Source organism: Crassostrea angulata, unplaced genomic scaffold (genome assembly GCF_025612915.1).
Source record: "Crassostrea angulata isolate pt1a10 unplaced genomic scaffold, ASM2561291v2 HiC_scaffold_45, whole genome shotgun sequence".
Lineage (NCBI taxonomy): Eukaryota > Metazoa > Mollusca > Bivalvia > Ostreida > Ostreidae > Magallana > Magallana angulata.
This window is the reverse complement of record NW_026441600.1, coordinates 102,705-124,297: the sequence shown is the minus strand read 5'-3', so window position 1 is coordinate 124,297 and position 21,593 is coordinate 102,705. Positions and strand designations below refer to the sequence as shown.

Sequence of the window (21,593 nt, the reverse complement as noted above, 5' to 3'; positions counted from 1 at the left end):
TTTTATTAAATGATAAGAAATGAAGATAATAATTTTTCTGTTGATCGACGTATCAAAGAAAAAATTGACCGGAAAACTTTTTCATCAATGCGATACGTCGACAAATTATTATCTTCATTTCTTAAATTAATTGTTTTATGTAGAACGTTTAGACCAAAATACAGTCAGAATGCATGATTTTAATATTTTTTATCTTTATTTTCAAATATTTCTATAGGCACTTGATACCCCATCAAATAGAGGGGTTGTTGGTGCTTCATGTTGAAATGTCTTTAAGGGAGCGTTCATTATTTTCAACAATACACAAAACAAATTGAACCTAGGTATAATTGAATTGTACCTATCTTCAAATCCTTTGTAGATATGTCTGTATTGAACCTATCTTCAAATCAATTGTACCTATCTTTAAATGAATTTTACCTATCTTCAAATGAATTAGAGATAGGTATAATTCAATTGAACCTATCTTTAATTGAATTGAAGATAGGTATAATTCATTTGTACCTAGGTTTAATTCATTTGTACCTAGGTTTAATTCATTTGTACCTAGGTATAATTATTTAGAGATAGGTATAATTATTTACACCTATCTCCAATTCAATTGTACCAATCTTTAATTCAATTGTACCTATCTTTAATTCAATTGTACCTATCTTCAAATGATTTGAAGATAGGTACAATTAATTGAAGATAGGTACAATTTTTTGAAGATAGGTACAAATATTTGAATATATGTTAATTTGGCGTTCCATAAATTCATACGCGGTGGCCCGCCATGTATCGTATTTCCGTTATTAAGCTCGGCTCTAGTGTTATTACGATGTTTACACCAACAGGACGACCATCCTGGTGCCTTTTGATTTGTATTCTCGTAGCAGTGAAGGTATACAAAGCCTTTTCATCATGGTTCATTGTAAACTACATGACATTGTGTGATCAGATTGCAAAAATCTGTTAACCAGTCAGGAATAGATACTACTGTACTGTCTCTGCTCGATATACACACACACAAAAAAAAAAATATATCAGAAGAAATCTTTATAAGGATAAATATTACTGTCTTAAAGTATAATTTATAGTGGTATTTAAATTAGACTTTCAAAAATGTTAAGTTTTTTCGTGGTTATATAGGCCTATAATTAATTTCCTTTTATACATTTTTTCTTTGTTTCGTTTTTATTTCCTCAATGAGAATGCATAGGCCTAATTTTAATTATTTTCAGTGACAATAATGTGCATAGACATTATAAATGATTTTTTTTTTGGTACATGATTGTTAAATCATCCCACTGGTATTAGTCACGGGCCCTGGAAGTTATTGTAAATATATTGCATGTGCATGTATAAACATGCAATATATTTACAATAACTTCCAGGGCCCGTGGTATTAGTGGGATTAGTATTAGTCCAATTAAGTTATTTAGATTAATTGATATTTACTTTTCAAGTTACTCTTAAAATACATATAATCAGGTCCAGTACAATCACTAGATTTAGCTACGTAGCTTGATTTACCTACATAGCTTTATTTACCTACCTGAAGTAGGTTTATTTAGCTACTCAGTCATACCTTTGTCTTAAATGGGCATTTGTACTAAAAGTCGCACTAAGGTGCAGCAGTAATTTTCAACTTTGAACTGATCTGACAACAATTCATAAAAAAATCACTCTTACAACTGTTGCTTTTTTTGCGCAAATGCAATCAAAGTTTTAAAAGTTTTGGGGCTATGTATAACTGTTTATGTGTTACCAAACAGCTATTTTCTAAATGGGACAACAAAGAAGAACAGTTCTGGTTAACATGATGATTGATTGGTAATAATTCAGCACAATGTGAAGCAATCACACTTATCCATGCCTCATCGCACACAAGGTGTCATACAGTTAATCAAACAAAAGAAATACATGTTTTTCTAAAAACTGCTCAAACGCAGCGATGTTTCAACTATTTTTCCTGTGGGTTGCTTTTATAAACTTACACAGAACAAATATAGATTGACATTTACTTGCGACTTTTTGTCTGTTTTTCATAAAATGCAATATTGCATAAAGGTAGCTAAATAAACCTACTTCAGGTAGGTAAAACAAGTTATGTAGGTAAATCAAGCTACGTAGCTAAATCTAGTGATTGTACTGGACCTGATAATTACTATAAATGTGTTCATGGTGATTGAAATATTCCACCAATTCTCCATATACTACATGCAGTCAAGGTTGATGAGCTGCCATATAGCATATTAATTGTATAAATAAAGTTATTTACATGTTGTGTAGAAGCAGTACATGTACATCATTAATAAGTATATATTAAATTGATAAAAAAAAGGCTTATATGAACCTGTCAATGAAAACAGGTATATCATTTTCAGTAAGTTGCATTTGAAGTCAATTTTATTTGAAGTTAGATTTCAGACCAGATAATTTAAACATGATATAGGGATTCACACAAACAAAATGATTCCTCGTTATGTGTAGAGATCTATAGAATTTAAATAATTATTGAAACATATGATAAAGAATTCACAAGAATGAATTTACCCTTTTGACATGTAGAGATCTTTTCTCAGTACAAATATTCCCACTCTCACCTTTGTATTCATAAAATGAAATTGATACCAGACTTGTTCTTGACCTATTTTTTATTTTCTTTCATAGCAATTAAAGTTTGTTCCATTTCAGTGCTTTTCTATGAACCTAAAATATATATCGCGACATTCCCATTGATAAGAATTGTACAATATTTCAAAAGATGATGTAATTTATATCTGGTGCAAATGAAATTATTTGCATACATAATATGTTAATAACATTTAGTGGCTCTTTGTTGGTCAACAATATTAATTTGATATGTCACCAATGTACAAGCACTAAAAATACTGGTGCCATATTTCAATGAGATAAACTGCAAAAACAAATGAAATTCAGCAGCTTAATTAATCAAATGATATATTTTATTAATAGATTACAATATTTTTAATGCATAAAATAATTTTGAACAATGCACATTCAAATAATGAATGTTTTTTTTTGTAAACATGTTCTTGGAATGCATACTTTTGTTAGGTTTAGGTGATAAAAATATGAAATAAACCTGATATATTTGTTTTTACCTTTTTTTGTGTCTGTACACTTGCTTCGAATGAATGTTGTTTCAAATAGATAAGATACAGTCTTTGTGAAAGGACGACAGTAATTTATGTCTACGGGTATACACAGAAATTTAAATGCCCAAGCCAATGATTTATAACGACAGGTTGATAATTGTTTATCTGTAGCTAAATTGTTGAGCAGGCATTTATAGATGCAAGTAAATCAAAATGAACTTACAGCCTGACAGATTTTCAGATTTCAAATTTTTTACAATTGTAACAGAGCTGCAAATGATTGTATAAAATCATGACATCTTCATGTCCCAACAAAAAAAAAAAAATGTACCGATTTGTGAGGCCAGGAACACAATGCGGCCCATTATTTCTGCATGTGATATTAAATTACTTAAAAATTATAAATTGGTCCATGCAGTCAAAATGAACTCTAGGGTGACAACATTTTGCTTAAGATGATGGTACTTATAAAGGTTACAAAACAACTAACATAGCTAGCTGTGTTATTGTCAAGACTTATATGTAAGTGTGGTCTAAATGCATCTTTGTTAATAAATTGCACATTCACATGTCGCATGTATATATGTATATTGGTTGAGCACATGTACAACTTGCAAGTGCTACCAATATTTGTTAACACAAGTGTGAATTAATAGTATTTCATCTTAATACATGTAATACATGTATGTTATTAAGATTATTATAGAGTTTTGGAGGCTTTCATGACCAGTCCTGTAATGAATATTCTTGCATACTTTGAAGGAGACATTATTGCAGATGTTATACTAGTATACAGTCTATAGTGAAATTAATTGGCCGAGATACTGAAATATTTCTTTTGTTGTCAACAAATTTGCTAAACTGCCAAGGTTTCAAATAATTATATATTTTTTCTTGATGTTATTTAACAGACAGTGGTGACCAATAGTGACTTCTGTAATGTAACAAGATCAACAAAAAAAGTTGTGCCAACCTGCCCAGACAGTCTGGATAAATGGAACGAGGCTTCAAAAAGAAAAAATTGTACACAATATGCCAGCCAATGCAGCGAACCTGAGAAGCTTGAGTACCACTGTGTCATCAACCCATTCATCAACGAGACTCTTGAGGTCTGTGCCTATGGACAGTACATAATATCAGGTGGGAAGAAAATTCTCTATTTGGATGAATTAACCTGTTTTTAACAACTATTGAAAGCTTATAGCTACCTGTAAAACAATTAACTATTTCAATATGTTTGGTAATTTTTATGTTTTTTGACCTTGAACATCCTATACCTTTACTACAATGTTAATTGCATTTTTCTGATCACACTTTGTTCCACATCTGTATGTGACTCTGTTTAACTTAAAATTCAGACTTGGCTTATGTAGTTTTTAGAATTTGAAACATATATTTTTAACCGGGTTTTCCAACGGAATAATCCGGTTATTAAAATGGTGAAAATGGCGGGCGGGCGGCTGCCAAAAGGGTACCCTCATTGTACGGATAACTCCTCCTACAGTTTTCAAGATAGGAAGTTGTTCTTTTGCAGATCAATTGTACATATATCAGAGGTGTGCATATTGCTAGGATTTTGATTTCTGATTATTTCTGAAAAAAATACCAGCTTTTGAACTTAGTCATTTTTTAGCACAATATTGCATATAGGGTACCCTTTCACCTTATCCATTTCACTGGATACGGGTTGACATGGATTATGGATACAGTTCACATAAAAGTAAACCCGGTTTGCTGTCACATTGACAGCTTTTCACTTGTTCTGAAAATCTACTTATTACTCATGATGTGGAGCTGAGGTCATGTTCATTTTGTATTTTCATCTTGATTGGAATACTTTTTCCTCTATCTAACATACATTTTTTTTATCATGATGGACACTAAGATACTGAATATTAATTGCGTGGCAACTAACAGAGACTGATTTATAACTAAAGGTTATAAAAGGGTATAAAAGGTTATAATTATAACCATAAATAAAAGTTTATTAGGACTCCAGATCAGTCTTCAGAGTCACCCAGTATTATGGAAATCAGTTACCCTGACGACAAGTCAAATAAATGTACTTATTTCATATAGTGAATCCATTATACAGTATAAGGCCTTTATAAGGTTGAGTTTTTGCATATGAACAAACAAGACAAATGGTTTATGCCCCTGCTTCATTTTGCGGCCCATCTTTCCCCTCCACAGTAATAACACAAGTCTAAACTGATATAGGGGACTTCTTATGGCATTTTACTAGTTGAATTTGCCATATAAACATTTATCAAATAAAGCATTCATTTGGGGGTGTTTTCTTATCAATCTTCAGTGCCTTGAGGACAGAAATCAAGGAAAAGAAAAATTATTAATAAGTCATCATAAAATTCTCAAACAATACAAGTGTCCTTTGTTCCTGTTTCTATATGCAATATCACAGAGGCTTCAATTTCTGAATATAACAAATAATTAAATTTCAGTGGTTGTGTTAACAGGGACCAACCCAGAGCAAACTTAGCTTAGGGAGACGTCACTTTTGAAGTTCTCCCTCACAGAAAAATAGGGAGAAATTTGAGAAATCAAGTAGACTTCCATTCTTTGAAAATGGCATAATGCTAATGATAATACATTTATACACAGATTCAACCTTAATTTGAATTTGATTAGAAGCAAGTCAATTAAAAATATAACAACCCCTAAAAAAATTAAAATATTATCCAATTTTTTAAATTTGATTTAATTTTATTATGTATTCATACATTTTGTAGCTGAAATGTTTCGTAATTGTGTTGGCTAAATGACAAATAAAATCAGTCTGTGTTTACATGTAAGTGCATTTTGGAGGTATTAGTCCAACCCTTTGACCCAATTACAACAGTCATATACTGTGGTTTCAACAATATTCGTTGAATACCAATTTTCGTGGATTTTGTTGATCCACGAAATTAAATGTTCATTGAAGTTCAATTTCAACTAACATTTTGTATTGATAGGATCATTGGCCACGAAATTACATATCCTTGAAACTGTGGTTTTCAGAAAATCCGCGAAAATTAATTGATACCCATGAAAATTAATGAAACCACAGAAGTTGGTTGTACAGAATTTTTTAGTTAAAGATAACTGTAGACAAATGGTTTCATGATTATTTTAGCACTAACTTGGCAAAGTTATTAATTAATTACAAGTTACCAACTAATTGTAATATCAGCACCTCAAGTTATAAACATCGGTTGTAATTTTCAGTGCACAGTACATGTATGTGGTTGCATCAACCAGCTTATTTATAACCTCTGAAGATATGACAGTTGCTAGTTATTAATCACAACAGGGGGTAACAATAGGCTATGATATTGTTTTTTGAATTAGATGATTATCATTTTATTGCATTTGGAGTTAACTTTCACGATCCTGAACTCAGAATACAGGGCAACGTACTTCAACCTTTCTTTTTGAGAAAATTCTGGCGAAGTTACCGATCACAAAGCGAGTAATTATATTTACATAAAGTTGTATTTAGCCCAGGTAGCCCCCTAGGTTGGTCACTGGGTTGAAGTTTCAGATAAAATAACATTTTTCACTGACAGAGATAAGCATTTGTTCTGAGCATTTGTTTACATAGATTCCATAATAGAGACAACTGATAATGATAAGATATAAGAAATCCGGAAAAAAACCGATAAAAAAGTTTGATGAGGCGATGATTTTACTGATGCGGCGGTGCCTGAGAGACAAATCATTATTTTTTTTTTGCCTAATGTATTTACTATATGAAATAAGCTCATTTATTTTTCTTGTCTTCAAGGTGACTGATTTCCACTTAACTATTAAATACACTGTAGCTAAGAACGATGCACTGACCCTGACCTCTAGCTGGTTGCGACCCGAGACCTTGAAGTGTGACCTTGACCTTAAGTTTGCTAAAAGTCACTTCCTGTTTGGTTGAATCTCACTCAGAGCTTAAGTAAATGCCGATGGAAATTATGTTACACTTATGGAAGCCTGGAAAAATATGAAAATAATGTTTACTTTGTATTGCTTAGTATTCAAAACAATATAGAGGACAAATACAGCAAAGAACTATAAGCGGTGATATGCATTTTTTGCCCCAAAAATAAAGTTTGTATGGATAACTCCTCCTACAGTTTTCAAGATAGGAAATTGTTCTTCTGCAGATCAATTGTACATATATGAGAGGTGTGCATACCCTTACCAAAATATTGACCTTCTGGCAACACATTCTGGCATTGTTGCAGCAATATTGCAGCAAGATTCTGGCAATTTGCGCAATGTTGCTGCTGTAACGTTTTTCGTATGCAAATGAGATTGCGGCAATATTGCCAGAAAGATGTTGCCGCAAAAGTTTTGCTGCAACACATTGTTGCAACAAGACCTTTCTGGCAAAATACATTGCGGCAATATTGCTGCTGTATCGTTTTTCGTATGCAAATGAGATTGCGGCAATACATATATGTATTGCCAGAAAGATGTTGCCGCAAAAGTTTTGCTGCAACACATTGTTACGACAACACCTTTCTAACAGGCAATACTTGAGACTGCAGCAATATTGCCAGAAAAGTGTTATGGCAAAAATGTTGCTGCAACACATTTCTGGCAATACATTTGCATAAGAAAAATGACATTGCAGAAATATTGGTTCAGTGCATTTTCTGTGCTCTGGCATCAATGGTACAATATATGCAATATTTATAAATAATAAATGTATACAGTAAAGCAGTCATGTATATTATATTAATCTACAACCAAAATGATTCTTTTACAGTTTTATTTTTTTAACAGATGCAAAAAGGTTACAACAAGACAAACATTTTGCATTAAATTTTGACTTTTCAAAAATGAAAAAGACAGTTTGTGATTACACAATATTAAAGAAGATCTGAAACTGGAATTTCAACATGCCTTTAAAAGACACCAGTTAAAATTAATAATCTTTAAATTTAACACTTTTTTAAAAACACAATATAATCACAAATGTGATGAACAAATCGTGATGAAACTTGACTAAAAGTACTCAGCCGATCAGTGACGATTTGTTGCTGCTCATAAACATGTCTTGCAGTTTGATTGACACAACGCGCACAGAGGGATATGGACAAAAGTTCACTGTTTACCGTAAGCAAAGCTCAAACCATATACCGGTAGTTCACGAGTCCTGCGCAACCACTTGCTGTATTACAATTGATCTAGGCATTCGTCCTAGGCATTCCAAATGTCCTTTTTTAGCTCACCTGAGCCAAAGGCTCAAGTGAGCTTTTCTGATCACAATTTGTCCGTTGTCTGTCGTTGTCGTCGTCGTTGTTGTAAACTTTTCACATTTTCATCTTCTTCTCAAGAACCACTCGGCAGATTTCAACCAAATTTGGCACAAACCACCACTAGGTGAAGGGGATTCAAGTTTGTTCAAATGAAGGGCCACGCCCTTTTAAAGGGGAGATAATTGAGAATTATTGAAAATTTGTTGGTATTTTTCAAAAATCTTCTTCTCAAAAACTATTAGGCCGGTAAAGCTTAGACTTGTGTGGAGGCATCATCAGGTAGTGTAGATTCAAGTTTGTCTTTAAAAATCTTCTTCTCAAAAACTATCAGGCCAGAAAAGCTCAAATTAAAATTGGAGCATCCTCATGTAGTGTAGATTAATGTTTGTTCAAATCATGATCCCCGAGGGTAGGGTGGGGCCCAATTGGGGGATAAATTTTTTACATAGGAATATATATAGAAAATCTTTAAAAATCTTCTTCTCAAAAACTATAAGGCCAGAAAAGCTAAATTAAAATGGAAGCATCCTCAGGTAGTGTAGATTCAAGTTTGTTCAAATCATGGTCCCCGGGGGTAGGGTGGGGCCACAATTGGGGGATCAAGTTTTACATAGGAATATATATAGAAAATCTTTAAAAATCTTCTTCTCAAAAACTATTAGGCCAGAAAAGCTCAAATTGAAATGGAAGCATCCTCAGGTAGTGTAGATTCAAATTTCGTCAAATCATAGTCCCTGGGGGTAGGGTGGGGCCACAATTGGGGGATCAATTTTTACATAGGAATATATAGTGAAAATCTTTAAAAAAATCTTCCTCTCAAAAACTATTAGGCCAGGAAAGCTCAAATTTGAGTGGAAGCATCCTCAGATAGTGTAAATTCAAGTTTGTTCAAATCATGGTCCCCAGGGGTAGGGTGGGGCCACAATTGGGGGATAAATTTTTATATATAGAGAAAATCTTTTAAAGTCTTCTCAAAACTATTAGGCCAGGAAAGCCCAAATTAAGTGGAAGCATCCCCAGATCATATAGATTCAAGTTTGTTTAAATAATAGTCCAGGGGTAGGGTGAGGCCACGATGGGGGATGGATTTTTACTTAGGAATATATAGAGAAAATCTTTCAAAATCTTCTTTTTAAAGACTATTTGGCCAGAAAAGCTTAAACTTGTGTAGAGGCATCCTCGGATATAGTGTTAATTCAAGTTTGCAAGATCACAGTCCCTAGTGGTAGGGCGGGACCGTGATGGCGGTTTGAATTTTTACATTAGGAATATATAGAGAAAATCTTTAAAAATATTCTGGGAAAGTTTTCGGTCCAAAACTCAGTACTTAGTGTGAAAGTACAGGTTATGAGATTAAAGGTAGATTGAAGTTTGATGAAACCATGATTCCCTAGAGAATAGTGGGGCCATTCATCATGATTCCCTAGAGAATAGTGGGGCCACGGAATGGGGGGGGGTTATAGGAATAGAGAAAAATCTTCTTACAGGTACAACAACAAAAGGGGCGTGGTATTTACCAAAAAATAAGAGGTGGATAAAAATTGGCAGATTTTCGATTTTTTTTAGCAAGATCTACTGTACTCAGTTGTCAAGATATTTTGATACTGTAATGCTAATTTGGTCAGAATTAAGGCAATTGTTGCTCAGGTGAGCGATGTGGCCCCTAGGCCTCATGTTTGACAGCCTCGTGGGCATTCTGATTTCACACATACCCAATCACAAAAACAGCTATCAGAATATCACAACAATATCCACATTGGAATTCAGCACTGTTGTGTATATGTTCCTCTCCATAATCTTAAACAAATAACGTCATCATTCTTTTTTGGTTGCCAGTTGCACCATTCATTTAATCAGTAAGGTGACAGCTTTTTTCATGGTTTTCTTCAGGTCTGTGTAACTCAGGGCAGACCTATTGGGAAGATATTAAAATGGATTTCATATATTAAGCACAATGGCAATTGTTTTCATATTTTAAGCAGTTTCTAAGAAAACAACTTACCATTATTAAAGCTGCAATTAAATTGTTCTACTAACTGAGAGAAAAACACGAATTCTTTTTTTGTTTATGTCATATAAATGTAAATTTTATAAAATGCAATTACCTGTTTGGTTATACATTTTCGAATTATTATTTTCTAAATTTGAAATTGTTAAAATAAAGCTTTTTAGATTATTTGTTCATACACGTAAACATTAAAAAAAGAAATAACGGGCGTTTTGCTTGATCCGATACTCGGTTTCCCTGGCAAACTCAAATAACCGTTGGACCCCCCCCCCCCCCCCCCCCGGAAAAAATTTCTGGATCTGCGCATGGGTCTTAAACAGTGTTAAACCCATTGGTATAAAGGTAGATTGCAGTCTTTCGGTTTATTGTTTAAACTGCCATTCAATGAATATATTTTTATTGCTAAACTTACTTTTTTCAAAAACGTGCTCATGCAGATGGTGCAGGGGGTGTCGACACTCGATTCATTCACTCAGATTCGTCCTCAGTTCAGCTGTTGATTTTTTCACAGATAAACACTCCATTGACAGTATATTTTTTGACCTTGTTTACAGATAATTCCCGTATTTCATTCATTTTACCATCTCCAGTGATGGCAGGAAGCTCGATGGCAGACAACATGGCAGCATCGAATGTGAAAATTGGCGGCTAGCGTTTTGATCGACCAATCAGCGCGCGCGTAACTTAACATTGAAACAAAAGTAAAAGTGGAAACAAACAGCATACGAAAATTCTCAATTCAACATGCATCGAGCAGTTTAGATACTCAAATCTAAGTAGACTGATATTTAAACTTAATAAAAAAGAATATACCGTTACAAAAGAACAGACAGGTTGGTATTCACGTAAAACATGAGTTGGGGGGGGGGGGGGGGCGGGTTGATTCAAACAGTCTTCGTAACCATGCATAACAGTTATATGTGATTGAAGGGAATATCATTGGATTTTTTAATTGAGACTTTCTTAGAATAAAACTTTAATCATAAAATATGTATTAGATTTAATTTTTTTGACTTATTATTATTTTTTTGGGAAAAATATACAAAAGCAATTCATGCAATTTTAATTGACAGTTTTAGACTTGTGCTGAATGTGTAAAATTTTATAAGTCTAAATTCTGGTAAGGCTTTTGCAAGCTCAGTAAGCATAATCAATCAGAGAAAAAAGAAAAGTTTGTGGTAAACTTCTGGCAAATTTTGAGGTGTTATAATTTAAATCATATCTAAATAATTGACAATTTGTTAACCCCCCTCCACTGCTTGGCTTCTCCTTCAATGAAAATGTTTATTATTGTTAGAAAAATTAAAATGCAATTTTTATTGTATTACTTATGCATTTATTTTTTTTTCAATTAAGTACATGCCATTGGTTTAATTTAAATGCATGCATGTTTTGCATTCTGATCAGAGAAGATTTGACACAAATTATTTCGAGCTGGAATGCAGCTTGTTATAATTAATGCAGAAATCAAATATGATGCCTAGCAGTATTGCCAGAGTTACATATTATGTATAAATTAATTAGTTCATGATTCTAAATGATCAAATACATGTAGATGTTTCCAGAAAATTATTTCTGGCAGTATGATACTGAGTATAGCCAGAATATTACCAGAAGTTGTTGCAGCTAGTGGCAATATTCTAGGTGCATGTTAATATAATTTTTTACAGAAACAACTCTAATAGAATTGCCAGAATGTTGCCAGAAGTTATTGCCGCTAGCGGCAACACTCCAGCAGTATTGCCAAAATGTTACCAGAAGTTGTTGCAGCTAGCGGCAACATTTCACTAGTCTCAAAATATGGTTTCTGGTAACAAAAATGTGTTGCTGCAATATTGCCGCAATATTGCCGCATTGTTGCAGCAATAAATTTACTTTGGTTAGGGTATTGCTTAGATTTTGATTTCTGATAATTTATGAAAAAATATACCAGATTTTGAGCTTTGTCATTTTTTGGCAAAATATTGCATATGGGTACTCCATTTCAGGTACATGTAATTGATTTCAATCATTGTTGATTAATCTGTGCTATTGATTAAAAAGACATATCAAGAATGAAGAAATGTTGAACATTTCACATTATTTTATTTTGTAATTTTCAAATCATTCTATTTATCAGGGCAAACACTTAGAAGTTTTGATCTATTTACTGATGGGATTTATATTCGGTAATATGCAACATTGCCAATTGAAGAATCTCACTGAGATTAGTCTTACTTAAAATATTCTGTATTTAAAACTCTAAAGATGGTTTATAACCTTTTTGATCTTTTATGACATGTATTGTGGCTCTGCAGGTGAGATATCTTGTTATACATGTATTTGAGTAGATCATTGTCTCTTTGAAATTTAATTTAATTTCTCACTTGATTATTAGTCCTCGGAAAAACAAAACTGATTAGATTTTTTCTGATGTGAAACATAAATTTGATATCATAAATCTTAAAACCAGTAGGAATATCCAACTATAAAATATAATTCCTCCTTAAAATTTATTTTTTTAGCTCTGAATAATAGCTTAAAGGTGTACAAATGTATATGCTATTTCAATATTGTAATCATGGTACATGTAATAGTGATCAGATGCTAATTATACAGCCAATAATGTATCAGATAAAATTAACATGGGTTAAATAATGTAATTTGCATAGAACATGCTACATCATAATTATATATGGTATAGAAATTGAAGAAAACTGCACATTTAATTACCAGTACATGTACTTTTTTGAAATGTGTTGAAATTGAATTTTAAAGATATACACATGTAATTACTGTATATTAGGCCTAACCAAAAAATAGGTTTGTTTCCGCTTTCAGGCTGAAAAAAATTAGAGTCGGTAGGGTCTCCATCTGTTCAATTGCGCATATTAAACCATTTATCTATTAAACTGGGTAAGATTAAAAAAAAGCCCAGAGAAAAATGATCTGAAGAACTTTTTCCCTGGCTGGTGGGAACATTTCTCGAGCTCAACTGGCAAGACGTGCTGCCATTTGTAAATAACAAACATCTACACAACACTGATGACATCTAAATAAGTTCTATAAGCGTTTTTAGGACTTAAATTTAGAGGACACAAAAATTTTTAAATAGAAAAAAAAACTGAAATTTTAACAAAAAACCGGATAAAAACAAAAATTTATGAAAAAACTCCGATATTTTTTTTGGGTCGGCGGGTTTAAGTTAGGGTCGGTCTGGAAAGCGAAAACAAACCTATTTTTTTGTTAGGACTTATATTAGCTAAGAATATGAAATAACTTAATGTAATTGGAAACAAGTTGTTCATTTGAAAAAACAATGATGGCCTAGCTGTTATAATTATTGTATTACATGTGTTTTATAATCTTGAGAAAATCAGAGTTTGCTTAATTATTCTTTTATTTCAGGTCATTGCACGGAATACAGCAGCACTGGAAACTTGATTCAACCCAACCGCAACACAAACTGTTTGAAGTTCTCATCAAAGCCATGTCATATACCTTACAAATCAACTGAAGCTTACAAATGTATGTTAGATTGTTTTTGAGGTGCATCACTATCAGCGATGTAGCCTCATTGCTGTCAGCTCACTTCTCTCGGCTTATATACAAGCGGCATATAGAACTCAAGTATCAATGCGCCAATAAATATATACCTGGTAGTGCCGTTCTGATTGTTACGTAATTTCAACCAGGAACATATATTCAGTATTCGTTTTAAAAATATCAACAAATCATTACAACAGATATATCCTTTACACATTGAAAAAACATCAACATCAATAAAAGAACAAAACAAAGATTAATAGGCAGATGAGATAGACTGACAATGCCTGCAATGCGATTTGCGTACGAAAGGGACAAAGAACCAGTCAACCGATGAGATAATTTGCATAACAACAGTTCGTACTTCAATTTAAAAGCGGTGACTTTAATTTGTCGAATATCGGAGGTAAAAAAATGTAATAATTTCGTATATAAAATATTTATATTAAAATGAGAGTAAGTGGCTGTCTTCCTATAGCTAGGAACAGATTTCGTATTTTATCACTTGATAAAACAAATAAGACAATGTCCAACTGAATGAGGAAAAGCGCGCCACCTTCCCCATGTAGAATGGCGATATTTAACAACTTGTAGTGATGTTTTTAGCTACCTTCAATGCGATGCGCCGCTCAGGCCTTCAGGCCTTTGATCTTTTATAATGCATGTACCTTAATGCATATTGACAGGACACTGAGATATCAACAAAACTGTCTTCCTTCCTCATCTTCTGTCCATCTGTCTGTAACTCACTCAGGTTATATTAAAGCTCCTTAAAAAAAACTTATTACTAAAATACATATGTATGAGATAAGATAATTGTTGATCAGCATAAACACTAATAATAATACCACAGTAAATGTTTGGGTCATAGATTAATATTGCTGCTGAGATAAGCAATGTGGCCTATGGATCATACATGTAAGGAGAAAATAAGAAATTTATATGCACTAGCTGTAGTACCCCTTCAGAGATGACAACATGAGTGGATTGACCACATATTTTTATTTTATAACACTTGATCCACTTTACTTGGCAAAATTTAAAAGGGTTTAGAGGGTATTAGATTTACAGATTTTTTAATGGAAATAATATCCCTTTAGCTGACTAACTTATATAATTAGGGCCCCGCAAGGATTTGCGGGTGCCCTATAGTAATCACTCCGTCCGTCCTTCTGTCCATCCGTCTGTCACTCTTCCGTCCACAAATTTCCTGTTTTTTCTAATAACTTATTTTATGGTTGCCCAATCAAGTTCAAATTTGGTATGGTAGTTCAGTAGGCAGAAATGCATATTTTGATGCTAAGTTTGGTTCTCTATGTCTTCTGGTTTGGAGCTGGGGTGGTGGGGTAGATTCCTAACTATGCATAAGAATGAATGGGCAAAGAGAGATAACTGCTGAGAATGAATGGGCAAAGAGAGATAACTGCTGAGAATGTTACCATTGTATACATGGAAGGCTGTGCAATATTTGTCCTTTGGGATTAATTAACCTTCCACAGGAAGAAAATCCTAAGCTTTATCTTTATCTGTCACATTGAGATTAATTACTGCACTGCCTGTGTCTGCAAATGAACTTTGTTTTGAAGTTAAGGTCAATTTTGAATGATGTGTAGTATTGTGTACATTCTTTGAATTATGGATTTAAAATATAATATTCATATTTTGTTTTGGTTAAAATACCGTACACAATGTTTTATGATAATTTTATTGAATTCTAAAATCAAGATATATATTTAGAGATCCTTTTTCACAATCAAAGTTTTTTTTACTTCTCTATATTAATTGTCATAGCGGGGCCCTTCCTGACTGGTCAGTTTTCTAGTTAGTTTTTATACCCCTCTCTGAATGAGAAAGGGGTATACTGTTTTACCCTTGTGTTTATGTCTGACCGTAACAAACATTTCTCTCGCATTTTTCTCAACAGCTATTCATCGCAGATGCTTGAAATTTTTACACACTCTTAGTTAGGGCATGCCATATGATAGGATCTATTTGGGTACCAATGATACGTCAACTGCGTGACATGTTAAATTACAACTTTTTTTTTTAGCTAAATATTCAAACAAATTTTCATCAAAGATTTCTCAGCAACTATTAATTGCAGATGCTTGGAATTTTAAAACACTCTTTGTTTAGACATTCAGTATAATGGAATCTATTTTTATACTAATTGGATGACAACTTACTGTTGAATGATGACTTTGCACATTTTGTATATTCACATCAGGGTGGAGGTAATCCCTATAGTGAGCATTGGCTCACATACATCTTGTTTGAAAAAGGTTTGCAGCTTGCGTTTCATTTCTAGAAAGTCAATAAAAGTTGCATATCATTTCTAATGCCTCTCTTTTTATAGTATCAACATTTTTTTCGCCCAACCCATTTTATGAGTATCAAACGATCACTTTGATGATGACGAAAACAATTTAGTGAAATATATATATTATTTATATAACAGGTTCATTCAAGCATGATTCATTTTTGAGGTATTGGGTTCATTTGTCCTATCTACCTGTTCGCCTGGGTCCGTTTGCCCAGAGTCTGTTTGCTCTAATTATTGTTTGCTCTGATTATCATTCACCCTAAACTTTGTTTGCTGACTACCTAAACCTCGTTCATAAACCACATCATTTTAAGGTCAGATGACACGTTCCTTGAGCATCTTTTTTGTATCTCCTCGTTATAAAGAGTTCCAATGAGATTATTATTCATAATTGTTTTTAAAATGATAAGAATTATATTTGTATGCCCCCCTTCGAAGAAAGGAATCTGGGCATATTGTTTTGCTGCTGTCTGTCGGTCGTTTGGTCTGTCAGTCGGTCCATCAACAGTTTCCGTTCATTTTCTTTACATAGGTTGCACGTATTGAAATGAAATTAAGAATACAGCTTTATCATAATAATATCCAGGTCAAGTTCAATTTCAGGTACGATCGAGCAATTTTTTGACTGAGTTATGTCCCTTGGACATAGACAAAATCCAATTATTTACAGTTTCTGTTCATTTTCTTTACATAGGATGCACGTATTGAAATGAAATTTGGTAAAAAGGATTATATCTAGGTCAAGTTTGTTTTTGGGTGCGATCGAGCAATTTTTCGACTGAGCTATGTCCCTTGGACGTAGAAAAATTCCAATTATTTGCAGTTTCCGTTCTTTTTCTTGAAAGAGGATGCACATATTGAAATGAAATATGGTAAATAGGTTTATTGATTCATAATAATATCTAGGTCAAGTTTGATTTTGGGTGCGATGGAGCAATTTATCGACAGAACTATGTCCCTTGGACGTAGAAAAATTCCAATTATTTGCAGTTTCCGTTCTTTTACTTGAAAGAGGATGCACATATTGAAATGAAATATGGTAAAAAGGTTTATTGATTCATAATAATATCTAGGTCAAGTTTGATTTTGGATGCGATCGAGCAATTTTCGACAGAGCTATGCCCCTTGGACTAAGTAAAAATTCCAATTATTTGCAGTTTCCGTTAATAATCTTCACATAGGAAGCATGTATTGAATTGAAATTTGGTATACTGGTTTATCATAATAATATCTAGATCAAATTCCATTTTGGGTATGATCAAGGAATTTTCAACAGAGATATGCCTCTTAGTCGTAGAAAAACTCCAATTATTTGCAGTTTCCATTCACTTTCTTCGCACAGGATGGACATATTCAAATGAAATTTGGTATACAGGTTTATCATAATAATATCTAGGTCAAGTTTAATTTTGGGTACAATCAAGCATTTTTGACAGAGCTATGCCCCTTGGACATAGAAAAATTCCAATTATTTGCAGTGTCCGTTCATTTTCTTCACAATTGTTTCCAAGGAAGGGGGGCATAAGTGTTTTACAAACATCTCTTGTTTGGCATTTGGCCTAGTGGTTAACGCTGTAGCCGCTCATTAATTGCTAGGAATGTATATGCATGGTTCTATAGGTCGTAATTTAGTTCCAACCCAGGCCCCGGCCGAGATGGAGCTTTTATATAGTGAATTTCCCTGTGCTGTATTTATAAATTTTTGTCCCCCGCTGCAACGCGGAGCGGGGACATAGAAATGCCGGGCGTCCGTCTGTGTGTCCGTCCGTCACACTTTTTTGTAAGCGCTCTCATGCCTACAAATTTTGACGGATTTTCATTAATTCATACCAAATGTTTATACCACTATTACCTTGGTCAAGTTCGAAAATCAGCATTGGTCGATACTTTTTGTTGGAGTTATGGGACTTTGACCACAATAATGACTCAGTTTTATCCAAACTTTGACCTTGTAAGCGCTCTCATGCCTACAAATTTTGACAGATTTTCATTAAATTTATACCAAATGTTTATATAACTAATACTTCGGTCAAGTTTGAAAATCAGCATTGGTCGATACTTTTTGTTGGAGTTATGGGACTTTTACCACAATAATGACTCTGTTTTATCCAAAAATTGACCTTGTAAGCGCTCTCATGCCTACAAATTGTGACGGATTTTCAATAAATTTATACCAAATGTTTATACCACTAATACTTTGGTCAAGTTCACAAATCAGCATTGGTCGATACTTTTTGTTGGAATTATTGGACTTTAACTACAATAATGACTCCGTTTTATCCCAAATTCACCTTGTTAGCGCTCTCATGCCTACAAATTTTGACGGATTTAGTCATTTACATGAAATTTATACGAAATGTTTATATCACTAATACCTTGGTCAAGTTCGAAAATCAGCCTTGGTCGATACTAGTATAGATCTACTGCTTGACCGGCGGGGGACTCAGGAATTTTATTCTTGTTATATCAGCAATTCAAGTGTATTTTTCAGAAGATTATATGGGAATTTGCATAATCTAATATATTGCAGAAATGCCTGGTAAGGTGTCCTAATTTTTTGCAAGAAAGCTTGTCAAAGTTGTAGTAAATCAATTATAAATTCCTGTAAAAAGTTATATAAAATTGAGGAACATGTCTTCTGACCTTGAGATAAAAATCTTGAAACTGTATCAAACTACAGTGAACCATAAAATTTAATATATAATTATAATTAATTCACAATTATAATTAAGTCATCGTAACTTTTTCAGGTCAGTCAATTGATTATTAAAATGTAAAGGTGTTATACTGTAATAGTGTTGTTTAGTATAATTACGGTATATATATCTCTTTATAATGTTAATATTATTAGAATATAAAATATATACAACTCTTTTAATTGTGTATTAAAATAGGGTGAACAGAATTAAGGGCGAACGAAAACCAGGGTGAATGGGGTCTAGGGCGAACGCATTTTTTGGCAATTTCAAAAAGCTGCATGTATTTATGTTTGTTTATGTTAGGCTGTTTGAAAATAATGTTGATATTTATTTGAATTATCTCATTATTTGTTTCTATTAATCTCTGATAAATTTTTTAAAAAAATATAATAAAATGGAACATAAGTCAAAATCTATGACTACTCTCAATACATGTAAACGAATGCAATTTATTTGATTCAGAAGTATTATTTAATTTTCCAATTCCACCAATTTAATGAAATACCTATCAAAGTAATAACTATATATGTGCAATCTTGTGTTGATATATTATAGAGAGCTATTTAAAACCATGTGTTGTGGACATCAGCATTTTGAAAATTGATATTTTAATGCTTGAGTACAACAATTACTTTTTCACTGTAACCAACAAACCCCCCTAATCGATTATCTACATCATACAGATATTGATGTCATAACTATATCAAATATTAAGGGTAGTTGGTGTTATGTACATCAAAATAAAAAATCAGAGTTATATCCCTGTAGCGCAAAAAGTTACAGAATTTGAGAAAGTATTGTATTCTTGTATCACAAGCCTATACCGGTATAGGCTGAGAGAGATTTGCATAAAGAGTTTGTATTAAAAGTTACTAATACACATTTTAGCCGGGAAATAATTTCTTAATAAGTTAACATGCAATCTTAATTTCATTACCTGCAATTCTATTTTATATTCAATAGATTTATTGTGAGTGATCAATATTTTTTTTTAATCCATTAATGTTTTATTTTACATCAAATCAATTGATCAAAAAACTTGAAAACAAAATTTTAACAACAGGTTGATTGTTTGAAGTTACAGTTTTCAAAGATGATGATGTTGACATATTTGTTTCACTATGTCAGTGATTATATAATGGCTACTGTACACAGCCTTTTTTGACAATTTGCAGTGCACGGTAGCGAGACACATGTGTACAAGTACATGTACATGTATATATATACACACATTTCTTAAGATCTGAATGGTCAGCCAGTGATTATATAATATAGCTACTGTACACAGTCCTCTATTCTTGACAATTTACAGTGCATGGTGAAGGGAATTGGGGGAAAAATGAGGTGACAGACACCAGGGATGGGGTAATGGTAATTTGTAATGGTAATTGACTGAATTAATTACAAATTTTGATGTAATTGAAAGTAATGTGTAATTGGCCATATTTTCAATTACATGTAATGGTAATTTAATTAATTACTTTCAAAAAAGGCATGTAATTCCAATTACTTTTCAATTACTTTCAATTACACACTGATGTACATATAAATATGAAGCTGTTCACTATCAATTATTCCCCACACTATCAATGGTACAAGGTCAAGATACATGTAGGAAGAGTAGTTAAAAAGTATTGAACTATTGTTATATATATATATATATATATATATATATATATATATATATATATATATATATATATATATATATATATATATATATATATATATATATATATATATATATATATATATATATATATATATATATATATATATATATATATATATATATATATATATATATATATACACACACACACACACATGTATCATACTAATGATTTTTCAAATGAATTTTTTCATTGATTCAATATTTAATCATGTTTCCCAAATTTAATTAAGTACATGAATTTGATGATTTGCTTGATTTTTTTTTCTTAAAAGATACTTATTTCCCTTCTCATTAGAATAATTAGTCTGTCAATTATCATTGAATTAGTTTTAAAAAAACACTGTTTAATTTACAAACAAAATCAGTGTTACCTAAATTGTATAAATTAACTTTGAAGTCATGCATGCTTTGTAATTGATACCCTAAGATACAAAGAGCTAAAATGCATGGCTTCAAATGGGTGATGCCTAACATGTCTACAGGGTGTGTTCCCTTATTGCAAACATTTGATAATTACATGTTGGTACAGAAAAACATGTGTGAATTGTGTTTTGATAACAATTATAGTCTGCCCTCTACCTGAGATTAACCTGTATTTTGGCATTGTATTTATAAAGAAAAAATAGTGGATAAAAATTCAAATGAGAAAGTTTTCATATAATAGTTTTGCATGCAGGAAATACTTTAGTTGACATGATAGGGGTAGGTTACGGGATATGACTTTCAAACTTTTATTGAATATCAAGGTGGTATTGGACACCTTTATATTGTTACTACCGGTACCTGAGTTTTGAAATAAACAATACAACTAATATATTTATATTTCTTCTTTCCAAAAATTGTTACTTAATATCAGAGTTATATGCAAATTCTCAAACAGTGAAAGTATTTTGACTTCAACACAATTTTATTCACATTATAGACATACCTCCTTAAATGTTTATGTGTTGTAGATAAATGATGGTTTTAGTAAATTTTGATGAAAATGTAATTTGTAATTT

The 21,593-nt window shown here is 32.3% G+C and overlaps 1 protein-coding gene across 1 annotated transcript in view; it reads left to right on the top strand.

The window, feature by feature from the left end:
- Window positions 1–775: 775 nt before the first annotated feature.
- LOC128168734 (uncharacterized) overlaps window positions 776–21,593 on the top strand; it is a 52,742-nt gene continuing 31,924 nt past the window's right edge. The window contains exons 1-3 of the mRNA XM_052834874.1: window positions 776–883; window positions 4,016–4,244; window positions 13,758–13,877. Coding sequence (XP_052690834.1) covers window positions 776–883; window positions 4,016–4,244; window positions 13,758–13,877 — 457 coding nt within the window. The remainder of the gene's footprint in view (window positions 884–4,015; window positions 4,245–13,757; window positions 13,878–21,593) is intronic.